The 18,901-nt window shown below is 49.0% G+C and overlaps 1 protein-coding gene across 1 annotated transcript in view; it reads left to right on the top strand.

Annotated features, from left to right (window-relative positions):
* Nucleotides 1-4,938: 4,938 nt before the first annotated feature.
* Nucleotides 4,939-18,901, top strand: part of TBC1D19 (TBC1 domain family member 19) — a 197,616-nt gene continuing 183,653 nt past the window's right edge. The window contains exon 1 of the mRNA XM_040419011.1: nucleotides 4,939-5,089. Within this exon, the coding sequence (XP_040274945.1) occupies nucleotides 4,991-5,089 (99 nt within the window). The 5' untranslated portion in view covers nucleotides 4,939-4,990. The remainder of the gene's footprint in view (nucleotides 5,090-18,901) is intronic.

Below are 18,901 nucleotides of genomic sequence, written 5' to 3'. Positions count from 1 at the left end.
ACCGCACTACTCCATGCACAGGGCAGCGCACCGCACTACTCCATGCACAGGGCAGCACACCGCACTACTCCATGCACAGGGCAGCACACCGCACTACTCCGTGCACAGGGCAGCACACCGCACTACTCCATGCACAGGGCAGCAGACCGCACTACTCCATGCACAGGGCAGCAGACCGCACTACTCCATGCACAGGGCAGCAGACCGCACTACTCCATGCACAGGGCAGCACACCGCACTACTCCATGCACAGGGCAGCAGACCGCACTACTCCATGCACAGGGCAGCAGACCGCACTACTCCATGCACAGGGCAGCACACCGCACTACTCCATGCACAGGGCAGCACACCGCACTACTCCATGCACAGGGCAGCACACCGCACTGCTCCATGCACAGGGCAGCAGACCGCACTACTCCATGCACAGGGCAGCACACCGCACTACTCCATGCACAGGGCAGCACACCGCACTACTCCATGCACAGGGCAGCACACCGCACTGCTCCATGCACAGGGCAGCAGACCGCACTACTCCATGCACAGGGCAGCACACCGCACTACTCCATGCACAGGGCAGCACACCGCACTACTCCATGCACAGGGCAGCACACCGCACTGCTCCATGCACAGGGCAGCACACCGCACTGCTCCATGCACAGGGCAGCACACCGCACTACTACATGCACAGGGCAGCACACCGCACTACTCCATGCACAGGGCAGCACACCGCACTACTCCATGCACAGGGCAGCACACCGCACTACTCCATGCACAGGGCAGCACACCGCACTACTCCATGCACAGGGCAGCAGACCGCACTACTCCATGCACAGGGCAGCAGACCGCACTACTCCATGCACAGGGCTGCACACCGCACTACTCCATGCACAGGGCAGCACACCGCACTACTTCATGCACAGGGCAGCACACCGCACTACTCCATGCACAGGGCAGCACACCGCACTACTCCATGCACAGGGCAGCACACCGCACTACTCCGTGCACAGGGCAGCACACCGCACTACTCCGTGCACAGGGCAGCAGACCGCACTACTCCGTGCACAGGGCAGCACACCGCACTACTCCATGCACAGGGCAGCACACCGCACTACTCCGTGCACAGGGCAGCACACCGCACTACTCCGTGCACAGGGCAGCACACCGCACTACTCCGTGCACAGGGCAGCACACCGCACTACTCCGTGCACAGGGCAGCAGACCGCACTACTCCGTGCACAGGGCAGCAGACCGCACTACTCCGTGCACAGGGCAGCAGACCGCACTACTCCGTGCACAGGGCAGCACACCGCACTACTCCATGCACAGGGCAGCACACCGCACTACTCCATGCACAGGGCAGCAGACCGCACTACTCCATGCACAGGGCAGCAGACCGCACTACTCCGTGCACAGGGCAGCACACCGCACTACTCCGTGCACAGGGCAGCACACCGCACTACTCCGTGCACAGGGCAGCACACCGCACTACTCCGTGCACAGGGCAGCACACCGCACTACTCCGTGCACAGGGCAGCACACCGCACTACTCCGTGCACAGGGCAGCAGACCGCACTACTCCGTGCACAGGGCAGCAGACCGCACTACTCCGTGCACAGGGCAGCAGACCGCACTACTCCGTGCACAGGGCAGCAGACCGCACTACTCCGTGCACAGGGCAGCAGACCGCACTACTCCGTGCACAGGGCAGCAGACCGCACTACTCCGTGCACAGGGCAGCAGACCGCACTACTCCATGCACAGGGCAGCAGACCGCACTACTCCATGCACAGGGCAGCAGACCGCACTACTCCATGCACAGGGCAGCAGACCGCACTACTCCATGCACAGGGCAGCAGACCGCACTACTCCATGCACAGGGCAGCAGACCGCACTACTCCATGCACAGGGCAGCAGACCGCACTACTCCATGCACAGGGCAGCAGACCGCACTACTCCATGCACAGGGCAGCAGACCGCACTACTCCATGCACAGGGCAGCACACCGCACTACTCCATGCACAGGGCAGCACACCGCACTACTCCATGCACAGGGCAGCAGACCGCACTACTCCATGCACAGGGCAGCACACCGCACTACTCCATGCACAGGGCAGCAGACCGCACTACTCCATGCACAGGGCAGCAGACCGCACTACTCCATGCACAGGGCAGCACACCGCACTACTCCATGCACAGGGCAGCACACCGCACTACTCCATGCACAGGGCAGCACACCGCACTACTCCATGCACAGGGCAGCAGACCGCACTACTCCATGCACAGGGCAGCACACCGCACTACTCCATGCACAGGGCAGCAGACCGCACTACTCCATGCACAGGGCAGCAGACCGCACTACTCCATGCACAGGGCAGCACACCGCACTACTCCATGCACAGGGCAGCACACCGCACTACTCCATGCACAGGGCAGCACACCGCACTACTCCATGCACAGGGCAGCAGACCGCACTACTCCATGCACAGGGCAGCAGACCGCACTACTACATGCACAGGGCAGCAGACGGCACTACTACATGCACAGGGCAGCACACCGCACTACTCCATGCACAGGGCAGCAGACCGCACTACTCCATGCACAGGGCAGCACACCGCACTACTCCATGCACAGGGCAGCACACCGCACTACTCCATGCACAGGGCAGCACACCGCACTACTCCATGCACAGGGCAGCACACTGCACTACTCCATGCACAGGGCAGCACACCGCACTACTCCATGCACAGGGCAGCACACCGCACTACTCCATGCACAGGGCAGCAGACCGCACTACTACATGCACAGGGCAGCAGACCGCACTACTACATGCACAGGGCAGCAGACCGCACTACTCCATGCACAGGGCAGCAGACCGCACTACTCCATGCACAGGGCAGCACACCGCACTACTACATGCACAGGGCAGCACACCGCACTGCTCCATGCACAGGGCAGCAGACGGCACTACTACATGCACAGGGCAGCACACCGCACTACTCCATGCACAGGGCAGCAGACCGCACTACTCCGTGCACAGGGCAGCAGACCGCACTACTCCATGCACAGGGCAGCAGACCGCACTACTCCATGCACAGGGCAGCACACTGCACTACTCCATGCACAGGGCAGCACACCGCACTACTCCATGCACAGGGCAGCACACCGCACTACTCCATGCACAGGGCAGCACACCGCACTACTCCATGCACAGGGCAGCACACCGCACTACTCCATGCACAGGGCAGCACACCGCACTACTCCATGCACAGGGCAGCACACCGCACTACTCCATGCACAGGGCAGCACACCGCACTACTCCATGCACAGGGCAGCAGACCGCACTACTCCATGCACAGGGCAGCACACCGCACTACTCCATGCACAGGGCAGCAGACCGCACTACTCCATGCACAGGGCAGCAGACCGCACTACTCCATGCACAGGGCAGCACACCGCACTACTCCATGCACAGGGCAGCACACCGCACTACTCCATGCACAGGGCAGCACACCGCACTACTCCATGCACAGGGCAGCAGACCGCACTACTACATGCACAGGGCAGCAGACGGCACTACTACATGCACAGGGCAGCACACCGCACTACTCCATGCACAGGGCAGCACACCGCACTACTCCATGCACAGGGCAGCACACCGCACTACTCCATGCACAGGGCAGCACACCGCACTACTCCATGCACAGGGCAGCACACCGCACTACTCCATGCACAGGGCAGCACACTGCACTACTCCATGCACAGGGCAGCACACCGCACTACTCCATGCACAGGGCAGCAGACCGCACTACTACATGCACAGGGCAGCAGACCGCACTACTACATGCACAGGGCAGCAGACCGCACTACTCCATGCACAGGGCAGCACACCGCACTACTCCATGCACAGGGCAGCAGACCGCACTACTCCATGCACAGGGCAGCACACCGCACTACTCCATGCACAGGGCAGCAGACCGCACTACTCCATGCACAGGGCAGCAGACCGCACTACTCCATGCACAGGGCAGCACACCGCACTACTCCATGCACAGGGCAGCACACCGCACTACTCCATGCACAGGGCAGCACACCGCACTACTCCATGCACAGGGCAGCAGACCGCACTACTACATGCACAGGGCAGCAGACGGCACTACTACATGCACAGGGCAGCACACCGCACTACTCCATGCACAGGGCAGCACACCGCACTACTCCATGCACAGGGCAGCACACCGCACTACTCCATGCACAGGGCAGCACACCGCACTACTCCATGCACAGGGCAGCACACCGCACTACTCCATGCACAGGGCAGCACACTGCACTACTCCATGCACAGGGCAGCACACCGCACTACTCCATGCACAGGGCAGCAGACCGCACTACTACATGCACAGGGCAGCAGACCGCACTACTACATGCACAGGGCAGCAGACCGCACTACTCCATGCACAGGGCAGCACACCGCACTACTCCATGCACAGGGCAGCAGACCGCACTACTACATGCACAGGGCAGCAGACCGCACTACTCCATGCACAGGCGCTGTCTACGGCGACTTAAGTCACTCAGTTTCTTAATGGGTTCATCTATTGGAAGTCTTGGGAGCTCTTGGTAAAGAGTCACTCAAGACGCAGTCTGAAAAGGTGCCCTAAAAAGCCTATTCTTATAGGAAGGGTTTACATTAAGGAATATTTCTGCCGCATCTTGTGTCTCCCTAAAATGATTCTGATGGTAAGTAACAATGGCGTTGTCGGATCCTAAACTGGTTTTCTAAGGCTGTAAAAGCCTTGTTTCCTGTACAGAGTTCCCAGTGCTGGAGGAGAAGGAACCAGCCGAAACCTGAGGGATGTGTGCACCCGGAACTAAATGCAAGCATTCCCTGTTCTGAGGAGGATTGATATTTGCAGCGCACACCTTTTGTTGCTAGGGAACCATTGATCCTCCTTTTGTGGCCTGGGCTGGTTTTTCGGAGGCTGCGGGCACGATGCAGGGAGAAGAGGAGGACTTGTCTGTCAGCATAGCACATATCGTGCAGAAGCTGAAGGGCACGGCGCTGCACTGCCAGCTGGAGAGAGAGGCTCGGGTGAGTCACAGCGCAGCGGTCATGGCATGCATTGTCCACTAGAGGCGCAGAGCTGTCTATGGCTGGGGACCTCCTCCTCACACATTGTAACACTGCGCTGCCTGCATTTGACAGTGCCTTAGGTGTCCCTGTAGAGTCCCTGAAGACTGCTCCCAGCTTGTGTAAAAGGGGTCTAACTCCGCCCAGTGCCTGTCTAGACACGCCCAGCCCCCCTTGTGCCCCATACAATAGTTATGCCCCACACAGTAGTTATGCCCCCATAGTGCCCCCACACAGTAGTTATGCCCCCTATAGAGCCCACACAGTAGTTATGCCACCACACAGTAGTTATGCCCCCTGTAGAGCCACCACACAGAGGTTATGCCCACTGTAGAGCCCCACACAGTAGTTATGCCCCCATAGTGCCCCCACACAGTAGTTATGCCCCCATAGTGCCCCCACACAGTAGTTATGCCCCCACACAGTAGTTATGCCCCCATAGTGCCCCCACACAGTAGTTATGCCCCCATAGTGCCCCCACACAGTAGTTATGCCCCCATAGTGCCCCCACACAGTAGTTATGCCCCCATAGTGCCCCCACACAGTAGTTATGCCCCCATAGTGCCCCCACACAGTAGTTATGCCCCCATAGTGCCCCCACACAGTAGTTATGCCCCCATAGTGCCCCCACACAGTAGTTATGCCCCATAGTGCCCCCACACAGTAGTTATGCCCCATAGTGCCCCCACACAGTAGTTATGCCCCCATAGTGCTCCCACACAGTAGTTATGCCCCCATAATGCTCCCACACAGTAGTTATGCCCCCATAGTGCCCCCACACAGTAGTTATGCCCCCATAGTGCCCCCACACAGTAGTTATGCCCCCATAGTGCCCCCACACAGTAGTTATGCCCCCATAGTGCCCCCACACAGTAGTTATGCCCCCATAGTGCCCCCACACAGTAGTTATGCCCCCATAGTGCTCCCACACAGTAGTTATGCCCCCATAGTGCTCCCACACAGTAGTTATGCCCCCATAGTGCCCCCACACAGTAGTTATGCCCCCATAGTGCCCCCACACAGTAGTTATGCCCCCATAGTGCTCCCACACAGTAGTTATGCCCCCATAGTGCTCCCACACAGTAGTTATGCCCCCATAGTGCTCCCACACAGTAGTTATGCCCCCATAGTGCTCCCACACAGTAGTTATGCCCCCATAGTGCTCCCACACAGTAGTTATGCCCCCATAGTGCTCTCACACAGTAGTTATGCCCCCATAGTGCTCTCACACAGTAGTTATGCCCCCATAGAGCCCCACACAGTAGTTATGTTCCAATAGTGCCCCTGTTCTGTTTTATTTCCATACCTCGTGAGATTTCCCTACCCTCGTCACTTCTGGCCGCACTGGACATGATGTGAGGAGGTGTGCCGCGCCGCGCAGGCGCACAACGACGGGGTAGGTAAATTTCACAGCAGAGTTGGCTTGGCACCGGCCAACACTGCGCATGCGCCGGGAGCCTCACCAGCGGTTAGGGTAGGGAAAAAGCACTGGCCCGTAATTTTTCTCTTCCGTAACAGCTGGTGAGGCTCCCAGCACATGCGCAGTGTCGGCCGGTGTCCAGCTGAGAACATCCATCCGATCACCGCGCCTGTGCACTGGCCTGTAATTTTTCCCTCCCCTAACCGCTGGTGAGGCTCCCGGCGCATGCGCAGTGTTGGCCGGTGTTCAGCTAACTCTGTTGTGAAATTTCCCTACCCCGTCGTTGTGCGCCTGCGCGACCGGAAGTGACGAGGATAGGGAAATATAACGGAACACCCCTACACAGTAGTTATGTTCCCATAGTACCCCACACAGTAGTTATGTCCCCTATAGTGCCCCACACAGTAGTTATGCCCCCTATAGTGCCCCCACACAGTAGTTATGCCCCTATAGAGCCCCACACAGTAGTTATGCCCCCCATAGTGCCCCCACACAGTAGTTATGCCCCCCATAGTGCCCCCACACAGTAGTTATGTTCCCATAGTACCCCACACAGTAGTTATGCCCCTACAGTGCCCCACACAGTAGTTATGCCCCCCATAGTGCCCCCACACAGTAGTTATGTCCCCTTCACAGTAAAATGCCCGCCTTAGTACCCCTTCATAGTAGTTATGCTTCTTTAGTGCTCCCATACAGAAGTTATGCCCCCTCAGTTCGCCTCCACATAAGTCATGCCTTGTTACAATAATGCTGCCTCTTTAGTGCCCCCCTTACAGTAGTGCTGCCCCTGTAGTGTTAATAAAATGTATACTTAGCCCCGTGCCTCCTATGAATGGAGGACACCACACTCTTCGCAGGGGCAGTAATATCCCTGTATTACGCTTGCTGCTGAGCAGAGCGCCAGCCGGGGAATGCTGGAGCAGAGAGCTACTTACCTCACCATTGTATTCACCTGTATGTGTGTCCTCAGGACGTGGATACAGTTTAAGGGCTCATGAACACAAACGTGTGTGCCCCGTGCCCATACTGAGGCCCGCAAATTGCTGTCCGCATGACCTTGATTCCATGTGGGGTCGAGGACCTCATCGTCCCCCACATTATCTTCCACCCAGTCTTCACCCCTGCCCTCCTTGTCAGTCTGCACACTTTTGAAAGCCACAGCAGTTGGCATCTATGTTTCGTCATCATTGGTGGTCCTCCCATGTACTCATCTTGAAAGATAAGTGGTTGGGCATCGGTGCACTCAATCTCTTCCACTTCTGGGGCAGGGCTAGGTGGATGGCCCTGGGAAACCCTGCTAGCAGAGTCATCAAAAAGAGGAGAGACTGCTGCATGACTTGGGGCTCAGACTGCTTGGCTGATTTGCAAGGGGGTGAGGTGAAAGACTGATGAACATCGGCTGCAGGTGCCAACTCTGATCTTTCAGCAGGAGACTGGGTGGGAGACAATGTGAAGGAACTGGAGGCGCACTGTCAGCAACCCAATCTACTATCGCCTGTACTTGTTCAGGCCTCACCATTCATAGAGCAGCGTTAGGCCCGACCAAATACCGCTGAAGGTTCTGTCGCCTTCTCGCACCTTAGGAAGGTGTTTCACTTGTGCGTGTAGCTGGCACAGATCGACCACGTCCTCTCCCTGCAACAGGAGCTCCACCAGCAGCACCACGACCTGGGCCACGTCCCTTATTTGACGCTCTCCGCATATTTCTCAAATTTAGTATTTTGCACCAAAATGGGTGTTTTTTTAATAACAGAATAGCACAGCAGTATGTAAAGGGTGTATCTCACAAAGACAGATGCTGCAAGGGCTGTAAAATTTATTATTTTGCCTAAAAAGGGTGTTTTTTTAAACCCAGAATATAATTGCAGTATTTCAAGCTTCTATTTGACTGTCACAAATGCACATACAGTTGCAAGAAAAAGTATGTGAACCCTTTGGAATGATATGGATTTCTGCACAAATTGGTCATAAAATGTGATCTGATCTTCATCTAAGTCACAACAATAGACAATCACAGTTTGCTTAAACTAATAACACACAAAGAATTAAATATTACCATGTTTTTATTTAACACACCATGTAAACATTCACAGTGCAGGTGGAAAAGTATGTGAACCCTTGGTTTTAATATCTGATTGAACCTTCTTTGGCAGCAATAACTTCAACCAAACGTTTCCTGTAGTTGCAGATCAGACGTGCACAACGGTCAGGAGTAATTCTTGACTATTCCTCTTTACAGAACTGTTTCAGTTCAGCAATATTCTTGGGATGTCTGGTATGAATCGCTTTCTTGAGGTCATGCCACAGCATCTCAATCGGGTTGAGGTCAGGACTCTGACTGGGCCACTCCAGAAGGCGTATTTTCTTCTGTTTAAGCCATTCTGTTGTTGATTTACTTCTATGCTTTGGGTCGTTGTCCTGTTGCAACACCCATCTTCTGTTGAGCTTCAGCTGGTGGACAGATGGCCTTAAGTTCTCCTGCAAAATGTCTTGATAAACTTAGGAATTAATTTTTCCTTCGATGATAGCAATCCGTCCAGGCCCTGACGCAGCAAAGCAGCCCCAAACCATGATGCCCCCACCACCATGCTTCACAGTTGGGATGAGGTTTTGATGTTGGTGTGCTGTGCCTCTTTTTCTCCACACATAGCGTTGTGTGTTTCTTCCAAACAACTCAACTTTGGTTTCATCTGTCCACAGAATATTTTGCCAGTACTGCTGTGGAACATCCAGGTGCTCTTGTGCAAACTGTAAACGTGCAGCAATGTTTTTTTTGGACAGCAGTGGCTTCCTCTGTGGTATCCTCCCATGAAATCCATTCTTGTTTAGTGTTTTATGTATCGTAGATTCGCTACCAGGGATGTTAGCATATGCCAGAGACTTTTGTAAGTCTTTAGCTGACACTCTAGGATTCTTCTTCAACTCATTGAGCAGTCTGCGCTGTGCTCTTGCAGTCATCTTTACAGGACGGCCACTGCTTGGGAGAGTAGCAGCAGTGCTGAACTTTCTTCATTTATAGACAATTTGTCTTACCATGGACTGATGAACAGCAGGGCTTTTGGAGATACCTTTATAACCCTTTCCAGCTTTATGCAAGTCAACAATTCTTAATTGTAGGTATTCTGAGAGCTCTTTTGTGCAAGGCATCATTCACATCAGGCAATGCTTCTTGTGAAACCAGAACTGGTGTGTGTTTTTTATAGGGCAGGGCAGCTGTAACCAACACCTCCAATCTCCTATCATTGATTGGACTCCAGTTGGCTGACACCTCACTCCAATTAGCTCTTGGAGATGTCATTAATCTAGGGGTTCACATACTTTTTCCACCTGCACTGTGAATGTTTACATGGTGTGTTAAATAAAAACATGGTAATATTTAATTCTTTGTGTGTTATTAGTTTAAGCAGACTGTAATTGTCTATTGTTGTGACTTAGATGAAGATCAGATCACATTTTATGACCAATTTGTGCTGAAATCCATATAATTCCAAAGGGTTCACATACTTTTTATTGCAACTGTATGCTGTGCTGTTGCACAGAACTTGCATAAAATGGCTGCCGCCGCTGCCCACCTAACTATCAGATGGATAAAAGTTATTTTTCTCTGTCACTGGGCTCAGGGCAGGGTAAAAAGATTGTGCACTGCACCCACAAAACTAAATCTATGTAGATCGCTGAGTTAATAAGCACTTCAGATTAAAGACTCTGTCCTATTCTCTCCCTCACAGCAGCAGCATCCTCTCTCTACACTAGTAAGAGCAGAGTGACGTGCAGCGCTACGTGACTCCAGCTTATATAGAGCCTGGGTCACATGCTGCACTGGCCAATCACAGCCATGCCATTAGTAGGCATGGCTGTGATGGCTTCTAAGGGCACACAAGTTAAACGCTTGTTGATTGGCTGCTCTGCAGCCTTTCAAAAAGCGCAATTAACTTGCCCAACCCCGAACCCAAACTTTTACTGAAATGTTCGGGTTCGGGTCCGGGGTCCAAAAATCCTAAAGTTCGGTATGAACCCGAACTTTACAGTTCGGGTTCACTCAACCCTACCCATCGGACCTTATACCAGCCCTTTATTTCAGACCCCCATCAGACCTCATATCAGCTCTCAATGTGAACCCTCCCATCAGACCTTATATCAGCCCTTTATTTCAGACCCCCACGAGATCTCAGATCAGCCCTCATTTTCAAATCTTTCCCCAATCAGAGTTCCTTGCCAGAACCCCCATCAGACCTCACATCAGACTAAAATAAAAAACTTCTCTTCCCTCTCCTGCACTGCGGCTCCTCTCCATCTACTGCAGCAGTAGTGCTCCCATGTCTTCTCCGGCCCACATGGCACTGTCACTGTCACTTGACTGAGTGCAGCGTCAGGTCATAGTGCGTGCACTACGTCCTGACGCTGTATGGGGTCAGGACAGTGCAGCGCAGGCCACACTCCCTACTCCCGACACCTAAAGCATACTAGTGAGCGCTTCCATAATTGAAGTGCTCACTAGTATTCACTTTATAAGACGCACAGCCATGTTCCACCCGCTTTTAAGGTAAAAAAGTGCAACTTATAAAGTGAAAAATACAGTACGTACACAGACAATTGCGCTAAGCATGAACAAGACGAGTTACAAACTGGCAGGGTGGATTTGATCTAAATCAAACTGATTTAAATCACTAGTCAGTAAGGCTTGATTTAAATCATAGTTTTCTACATAAAGACTAATTCTTGCTGGTATAACTTATAATATGCAAGTAGATGAAGATTTTTAGAATAACAACTTTTCATATTAGTTTGATTAGGTTTATTCTGTATTCATAGGTTTGTAGAAGTTAGGATTAGGGTCTTTTTCTCAACTCTGTTCATGTTATAACATTTTTGCTGTGAAGAAGAGGCATGTGATCTCTGCTGAGTCAAATTCAGTTTTGAGAACTGCAAAAGTAAACCAAGCATCTGTGATAATATCTTGTAGGCAGAGAAACTGCCCAATAATCTTACAAAAACCTCTGGAAGAGCATGACATTGTGAATGGATTAATGGAATTTATTTACCAAAAAAATTAAACATATACAGCCTTATTCTACATAATTAAAAAACACATTTTTATTTCATGATGCAATAACCTTTGGATGGTAATATATTTTCCTCAAAAAGCATTTTATATAAAAAAAAAATCTGATTTAAATAAAAAATGTTTATTTTTTATTTAACCGCTTAAGGACGCAGGGCGTACCGGTACGCCCAATTTCCCGAGTCCTTAAAGGGGTTATCCCGCGTTTTTATACTTACCTGCTGCCACCGCGCGTTCACTTCCTGGATTCTGGCTGGGGGCGGGCTTCATCTTGATTGAAGTCTTCTCCCGGCCGGGCCGCGCGCTGGACTGAATGCGCACGCCGCTGCGCATGCGCCATGGTGACTTATTTCTGGCCAGTATAGTACAGAGCCGGCGTGCGCGTTCGCAGCTCTGTACTATTCTGGCCGGGAAGAAGTCACCGTCGCGCATGCGCGGCAGCGTGCGCGTTCAGGACAGCGAGTGGCCCGGCCGGGAGAAAAGAAGGAGTCTTCTGGGCAAGCGCGACCATCGGGATTTTGCAGAAGAGCGGTGGTCGTAACCAGGGGAGACCGAGTCACAACAATAAGGTAAGTGGGGATGAATTTTATCCTAATCGGTGGGAATTTGTTAATAAAGTATATTTACAAAAATGATCACTGTCAAATCATTAACAGATTTAACAGTGATCATTATGATGGGATAACCCCTTTAAGGACTCAGGGCGTACCGGTACGTCCTAACTTTAAATCGTTATTCCGGCGCCGCGGGGGTTAATCGGAACGGGATGCCGGCTGAAATCATTCAGCCGGCATCCTGTCACAACGCCAGGGGGGGTCATGTGACCCCCCCATATCCCCACCAAACCGCAGGTAAATTCAGACCGGCGGTTTGCTGCGCTTTCTGCAGTTTCTGATCCCCGCGGTCCCTGACCGCGGGGATCAGAAACTTTAGTGTCCCTAAAATAAAGATTTTGTACCCCCCCTGCACCCCTGCATGATTTTTTGCCGGCGGGTGGTGCAGGGGGGGGAGTTGTGGGCGGTGGGGGCGGTGCGGCAGGCGGGCTCGCGATCCCCCGCCCGCCTCCTCTTGAAAATTCGTTGGCGTCTAGTGGGTATACCAGGGTGTCAGCACATTGCTGACACCCTGGTATAAACGGATGACATCTGTGCAGATGTCAGCCGTTTAACCCTTTCCATACCGCGGTCCGTACGGAAAAAGTTAACAGTAAGAGGGAGCTCCCTCCCTCTCCCATCGGGGAGCTGCTGTGCCTTTGCAGCCCCCCGATGGAGAAGGAGAGAGCCCCCAGACAGCCCCCAGAGAGCCCCGTCCTTACCCTTCCCCGTCTGCGAAGTTCTGACCAGTACTGAGCAGACGGGGAAGGTTCCCATGGCAATAGGACGCCGTCTCAGGCATCCTGCTGTCCATGGTGCTGAACAGATCTGTGCTAAGTAAAATACAGTACAGTACACTATATATTGTACTGTACTATATTATACAGACATCAGACCCATTGGATCTTCAAGAACCAAGTGGGTCTGGGTCAAAATAAAAGTGAAAAAAAGTCATTTATCACAGATTAAAAATGAAAAAAATAAAATTCCCTACACATGTTTGGTATCGACGCGTCCGAAACGACCTGATCTATAAAACGGTCATGTTACTTTCCCCGCACGGTGAACGCCATAAAAATAAAAAAATAAAAACTATTAGGAAATTGAAATTTTGCCCACCTTACTTCCCAAAAAAGGTAATAAAAGTGATCAAAAAAGTCGCATGTACGCCAAAATAGTACCAATCAAACAGTCATCTCATCCCGCAAAAATCATACCCTACCCAAGATAATCGCCCAAAAACTGAAAAAACTATGGCTCTTAGACCATGGAAACACTAAAACATGATTTTTTTTGTTTCAAAAATGAAATCATTGTGTAAAACTTAAATAAATAAAAAAAAATATACATATTGGGTATTGCCACGTCCGTATCGACCGGCTCTATAAAAATATCACATGACCTAACCCCTCAGATGACCACCGTAAAAAAATAAAAATAAAAACGGTGTAAAAAAAGCAATTTTTTTGTCATCTTACGTCACAAAAAGTGTAATAGCAAGCGATCAAAAAGTCATATGCACCCCAAAATAGTGCCAATCAAACCGTCATCTCATCCCGCAAAAAATGAGACCCTACTTAAAGGTAACCTGTCACCGGAATTTTGTGTATAGAGCTGAGGACATAGGCTGCTAGATGGCCTCTAGCACATCCGCAATACCCAGTCCCCATAGTTCTGTGTACTTTTATTGTGTAAAAAAAACCGATTTGATACATATGCAAATTAACCTGAGATGAGTCCTGTCCCTGACTCATCTCACCTTCAGGACTCATCTCAGGTTAATTTGCATATGTATCAAATAGGTTTTTTTTACACAATAAAAGCACACAGAGCTATGGGGACTGGGTATTGCGGATGTGCTAGCGGCCATCTAGCAACCTATGTCTTCAGCTCTATACACAAAATTCCAGTGACAGGTTCCCTTTAAGATAATCGCCCAAAAACTGAAAAAACTATGGCTCTTAGACTACGGAGACACTAAAACATTTTTTTTTGTTTTCAAAATGAAATCATTGTGTAAAACTTACATAAATAAAAAAAATTGTATACATATTAGGTATCGACGCGTCCGTGACAACCTGCTCTATAAAATTACCACATGATCTAACCTGTCAGATGAATGTTGTAAATAACAAAAAAAGTGCCAAAAAATCTATTTCTTGTTACCTTGCCGCACAAAAAAGTGTAATATAACGCAACCAAAAATCATATGTACCCTAAACTAGTACCAACAAAACTGCCACCCTATCCCGTAGTTTCTAAAATGGGGTCACTTTTTTGGAGTTTCTACTCTAGGGGTGCATCAGGGGGGCTTCAAATGGGACATGGTTTCAAAAAAAAAACAGTCCAGCAAAATCTGCCTTCCAAAAACTGTATGGCATTCCTTTCCTTCTGCGCCCTGCCGTGTGCCCGTACAGCTGTTTACGACCACATATGGGGTGTTTCTGTAAACTACAGAATCAGGGCCATAAATAATGAGTTTTGTTTGGCTGTTAACCCTTGCTTTGTAACTGGAAAAAAAATATTAAAATGGAAAATCTGCCAAAAAAGTGAAATTTTGAAATTGTATCTCTATTTTCCATTAAATCTTGTGCAACACCTAAAGGGTTAACAAAGTTTGTAAAATCAGTTTTGAATACCTTGAGGGGTGTAGTTTCTTAGATGGGGTCACTTTTATGGAGTTTCTACTCTAGGGGTGCATCAGGGGGGCTTCAAATGGGACATGGTGTCAAAAAACCAGTCCAGCAAAATCTGGCTTCCAAAAACCATACGGCGCACCTTTCCCTCTACGCCCTACTGTGTGCCCGTACAGTAGTTTACGGCCACATATTGGGTGTTTCTGTAAACGGCAGAGTCAGGGCAATAAAGATACAGTCTTGTTTGGCTGTTAACCCTTGCTTTGTTAGTGGAAAAAATGGGTTAAAATGGAAAATTAGGCAAAAAAATGAAATTCTCAAATTTCATCCCCATTTGCCAATAACTCTTGTGCAACACCTAAAGGGTTAATGAAGTTTGTAAAATCAGTTTTGAATACCTTGAGGGGTGTAGTTTATAGAATGGGGTCATTTTTGGGCGGTTTCTATTATGTAAGCCTCGCAAAGTGACTTCAGAGCTGTAGTGGTCCCTAAAAATTGGGTTTTTGTAAATTTCTGAAAAATTTCAAGATTTGCTTCTAAACTTCTAAGCCTTGTAACATCCCCAAAAAATAAAATATCATTCCCAAAATGCTACAAACATGAAGTAGACATATGGGGAATGTAAAGTCATCACAATTTTTTGGGGTATTACTATGTATTACAGAAGTAGAGAAACTGAAACTTTGAAATTTGCAAAGTTTTCAAATTTTTTGGTAATTATGGTATTTTTTTATGCACAAAAATTAACTTTTTTGACTTAATTTTAGCAGTGTCATGAAGTGCAATATGTGACAAAAAAACAATCTCAGAACGGCCTGGATAAGTCAATGCGTTTTAAAGTTATCAGCACTTAAAGTGACACTGGTCAGATTTGCAAAAAATGGCCAAGTCCTTAAGGTGAAATAGGGCTGAGTCCTTAAGGGGTTAAAAAAAATAAATCATAGATTTTTATCCACCCTGCAAACTGGTAAAGAGGGAGATAGGGCCCTGCCGAGGGCTTACAATCTACAAGGTAGATAATAATAAAATAATAAAAATATTACCACTACTAATGTTAATAATAAAATATTAAAATTACTATTATTGCTAATAATAAAATAGAAATATTGATACTCCAACTGCTAGTAATAAAATAATAGAAATATTAACACTACTACTACTACCAGATTTTTGTCTGGATTTGATGAGGATTTCATCCACATGAAAATCTGCAGCACATGAACTCCTACTACTGCTGCTGTTACTACTACTACTACTATTCTAAGAAAAATACAAATACTGTTACTAATACGACTAATAAGAAAATGTTCACATGACTCTTCCGCAAAAAAAACAGAACATGTCCTGTTGTCCGCATTACGGACAAGGATAGGATTCTTCTATTAGGGGGCAGCCCTTCCATTCCGCAAAATATGGAATGCACATGGTCGGTATCCATGTTTTGCGAACCGCAAAACACCCAACGGTCGTCTGCATAAGCCCTAATCCTGCTAATAATAAAATAAGAAAGATACAAATACTGTTACTAATACGGCTAATAATATGAGAAAAATTTTAAATACTAGGGCTAGCTGCACATGGGTGATTTTCCGTGCGGATTTATGTGTGTTTCTGCAGCATATCCGCAACAAAATCCATGATTTCTAATAGGGTTGGTACGATACTAAAATTTTGATACCATAAAAAAGTATTGTGATACTCAATACCATTCAATACCACGTGAAAAAAAAAACACACAAAAAAAGCCACGTGCATTCCACATTTTATGGAACGTCCGGCCCATAATACAACAATCCTATTCTATTTTTTGGGAGGACAATGTGACAAAAAAATGGCAAATTGCATATTTTTATTTTTTTTCTGTTACGGCGTTCACCGCATAGCAGATATTTTTTTATATTTTAATAGTTCGCACTTTTTCGGGCTTGGCGATATGTAATATGTTTATTTATTGTTTATATATTTTATATGTAAAATTGGGAAAGGATGTGATTTAAACTTTTAGTATTTTGGTGTTTTTTTTTGTTTGTTTTCTTTTACTCTTTATTTACTAACTATAAGAACCCTTGTCCTTTTCACCCTAATAGAGCTCTATTAGTGTGAATAGGACCTCACACTCTCCCTGCTGTCCTGTCCTTTGTGCACATGGCAGCAGGGAGCTTACCATGGCAGCCAAGGCTTCAGTAGCGTCCTGGCTGCCATGGTAACCGATCGGAGCCCCAGGATTACACTGCTGGGGCTCCGATCGGAAGCTGCCACTGCACCACCAATTAGGAGGGGACCCTATGGCCACTGCCACCAATGACTATAATACTGGGGGGATTGGGGGAGAGGCACACTGCGCCATCAATAATCATAATACTGGGGTTGCGGTGGGGGGGGGGGGCACTGCACCACCAATGAATATAATTTGCATACCCGGCACCCAGCCTCTAAGACAGGGTGCTGCGATCTCTGGCACCTGAGGGGTTAATTGCGGCGGTTCGTGGGATCGCTCTGTCCTGTTATTGAGGCCAAGTGCTGGGTATGTGATACGGCAGGCACCCGCTGCCTACATTTGAATTAATGTGTTAATTATATTCATTGGTGGCGCAGTGGCCACAGCTCATCCCCCTCCTCTAAAGTATTATGTTCGCATTGGTGGCAGTAGTGGCACAGTGTGGCGGGAGGGACTGCCTCCTCCTCCTCCCCTGTGCTGCTGAGGAGAACATGGTGCCCGCTGATAGCGGCGCGTGCCATGTTCTCCAACTGATACTAGGCTACACAGTCTACACAGCCTATTATCGTTAAATAGTAAAACCCGGTATCGAATCCATTCGAATCTAAAAGGATCAATTGGGTATCGATAGTTCGATACTCTGTGCAACTCTGATTTCTAACAGTGGTTTTTGGTGCGGATTTGATGCGTTTTGCCACGGATCTTAATCTTCCATTGAAAAGGGGGAAATCCGCAATGCAGATCAATTTCCGCATAGAAAAAAATCAGCAAAGTATATATGGGATTTGTGTCATATCATACACTTTGCTGGTACTGTGCTACGCTGTGGTTTTTCTGCACGGAAATCTGTATGGAAAAACTGCATGTATTCCCCAACGTGTGCTGGTGGCCTAATAAAGTGAGAAAAGTACAAGGACTAATAATAAGGTGAGAAAAATACAAATCCTACTAAGATGATAAGGTAATTTAGGTATGTTTAGGTGTTTGTTTCCATTTATGGTAGCGCTGCAGTATCATCGTTACTTCTCTGATTAGCTGCGTTCAGGACTGCGGTCTTATAAATATACCGTTATCACGTGTTTGTCGTTTCTATCTCTCAGAAACACAGTGACGATAGTGAAGACAGGACTAACAGACATCACTTGTGTTGGTGGTCTCGGTTCAGACAGTGTTTGGTTTTGTGTTAGACTGAAAACTTTAGATTTTTAAGGTTTTGTGCACACCGCAGAGCAATGCTAGGGAAGAACGCCTCTATACATACGGAAACTGACCGAAAAATCCTAAGTATACTATGTATGAAATTGGAGGAGTGCAGAGGTACAGTTGACGCCTCCTGTATCTGTGGCATCTTTTGTTTGGCCCATTTGAGTGTATTTAAAGGGGTCGTCCTATCTGGACATTACCACCTCCTGTCTCGAGAACAGAGCCTCATCTTGCACAGCAGGGAGTGGAGAGGTGGCTGCTCACGTGTGGCCCTCTCCATTCACTTCTGTGGGACTTCAGATAACACTTGTCTATGTTAGGAACACCCATGGAAGTGCTTGGAAAGATTCACGCATGTGGGGCCACCTCTCCATTCCTGGTGTCACAAGACGGGGCCCGGTTCTCAAGACATGTACGTTTATGGAATATCTTGTGGATATGCCTTACATATCCATATGGGAATACCACGTTAAGTAATTCACTATACAAACCAATCAGAGAAATGAATTTACTAGTGTAGTTACAGAGTTAAGATATAAAGCCATGAAACATAGTTGGCTTAGCAGTGAGGGGGGCCGAAGTGTTCACAGTGTGGTGCGTACATGAAGTCATAAAAGGGTGGGCACAGGGCTCCAGACTAA

This window comes from Bufo bufo, chromosome 2 (genome assembly GCF_905171765.1).
Source record: "Bufo bufo chromosome 2, aBufBuf1.1, whole genome shotgun sequence".
In the NCBI taxonomy this organism is placed as follows: Eukaryota; Metazoa; Chordata; class Amphibia; order Anura; family Bufonidae; genus Bufo; species Bufo bufo.
Note: the sequence above shows the minus strand (reverse complement) of the source record. Positions and strands in the feature narration are given on the sequence as shown.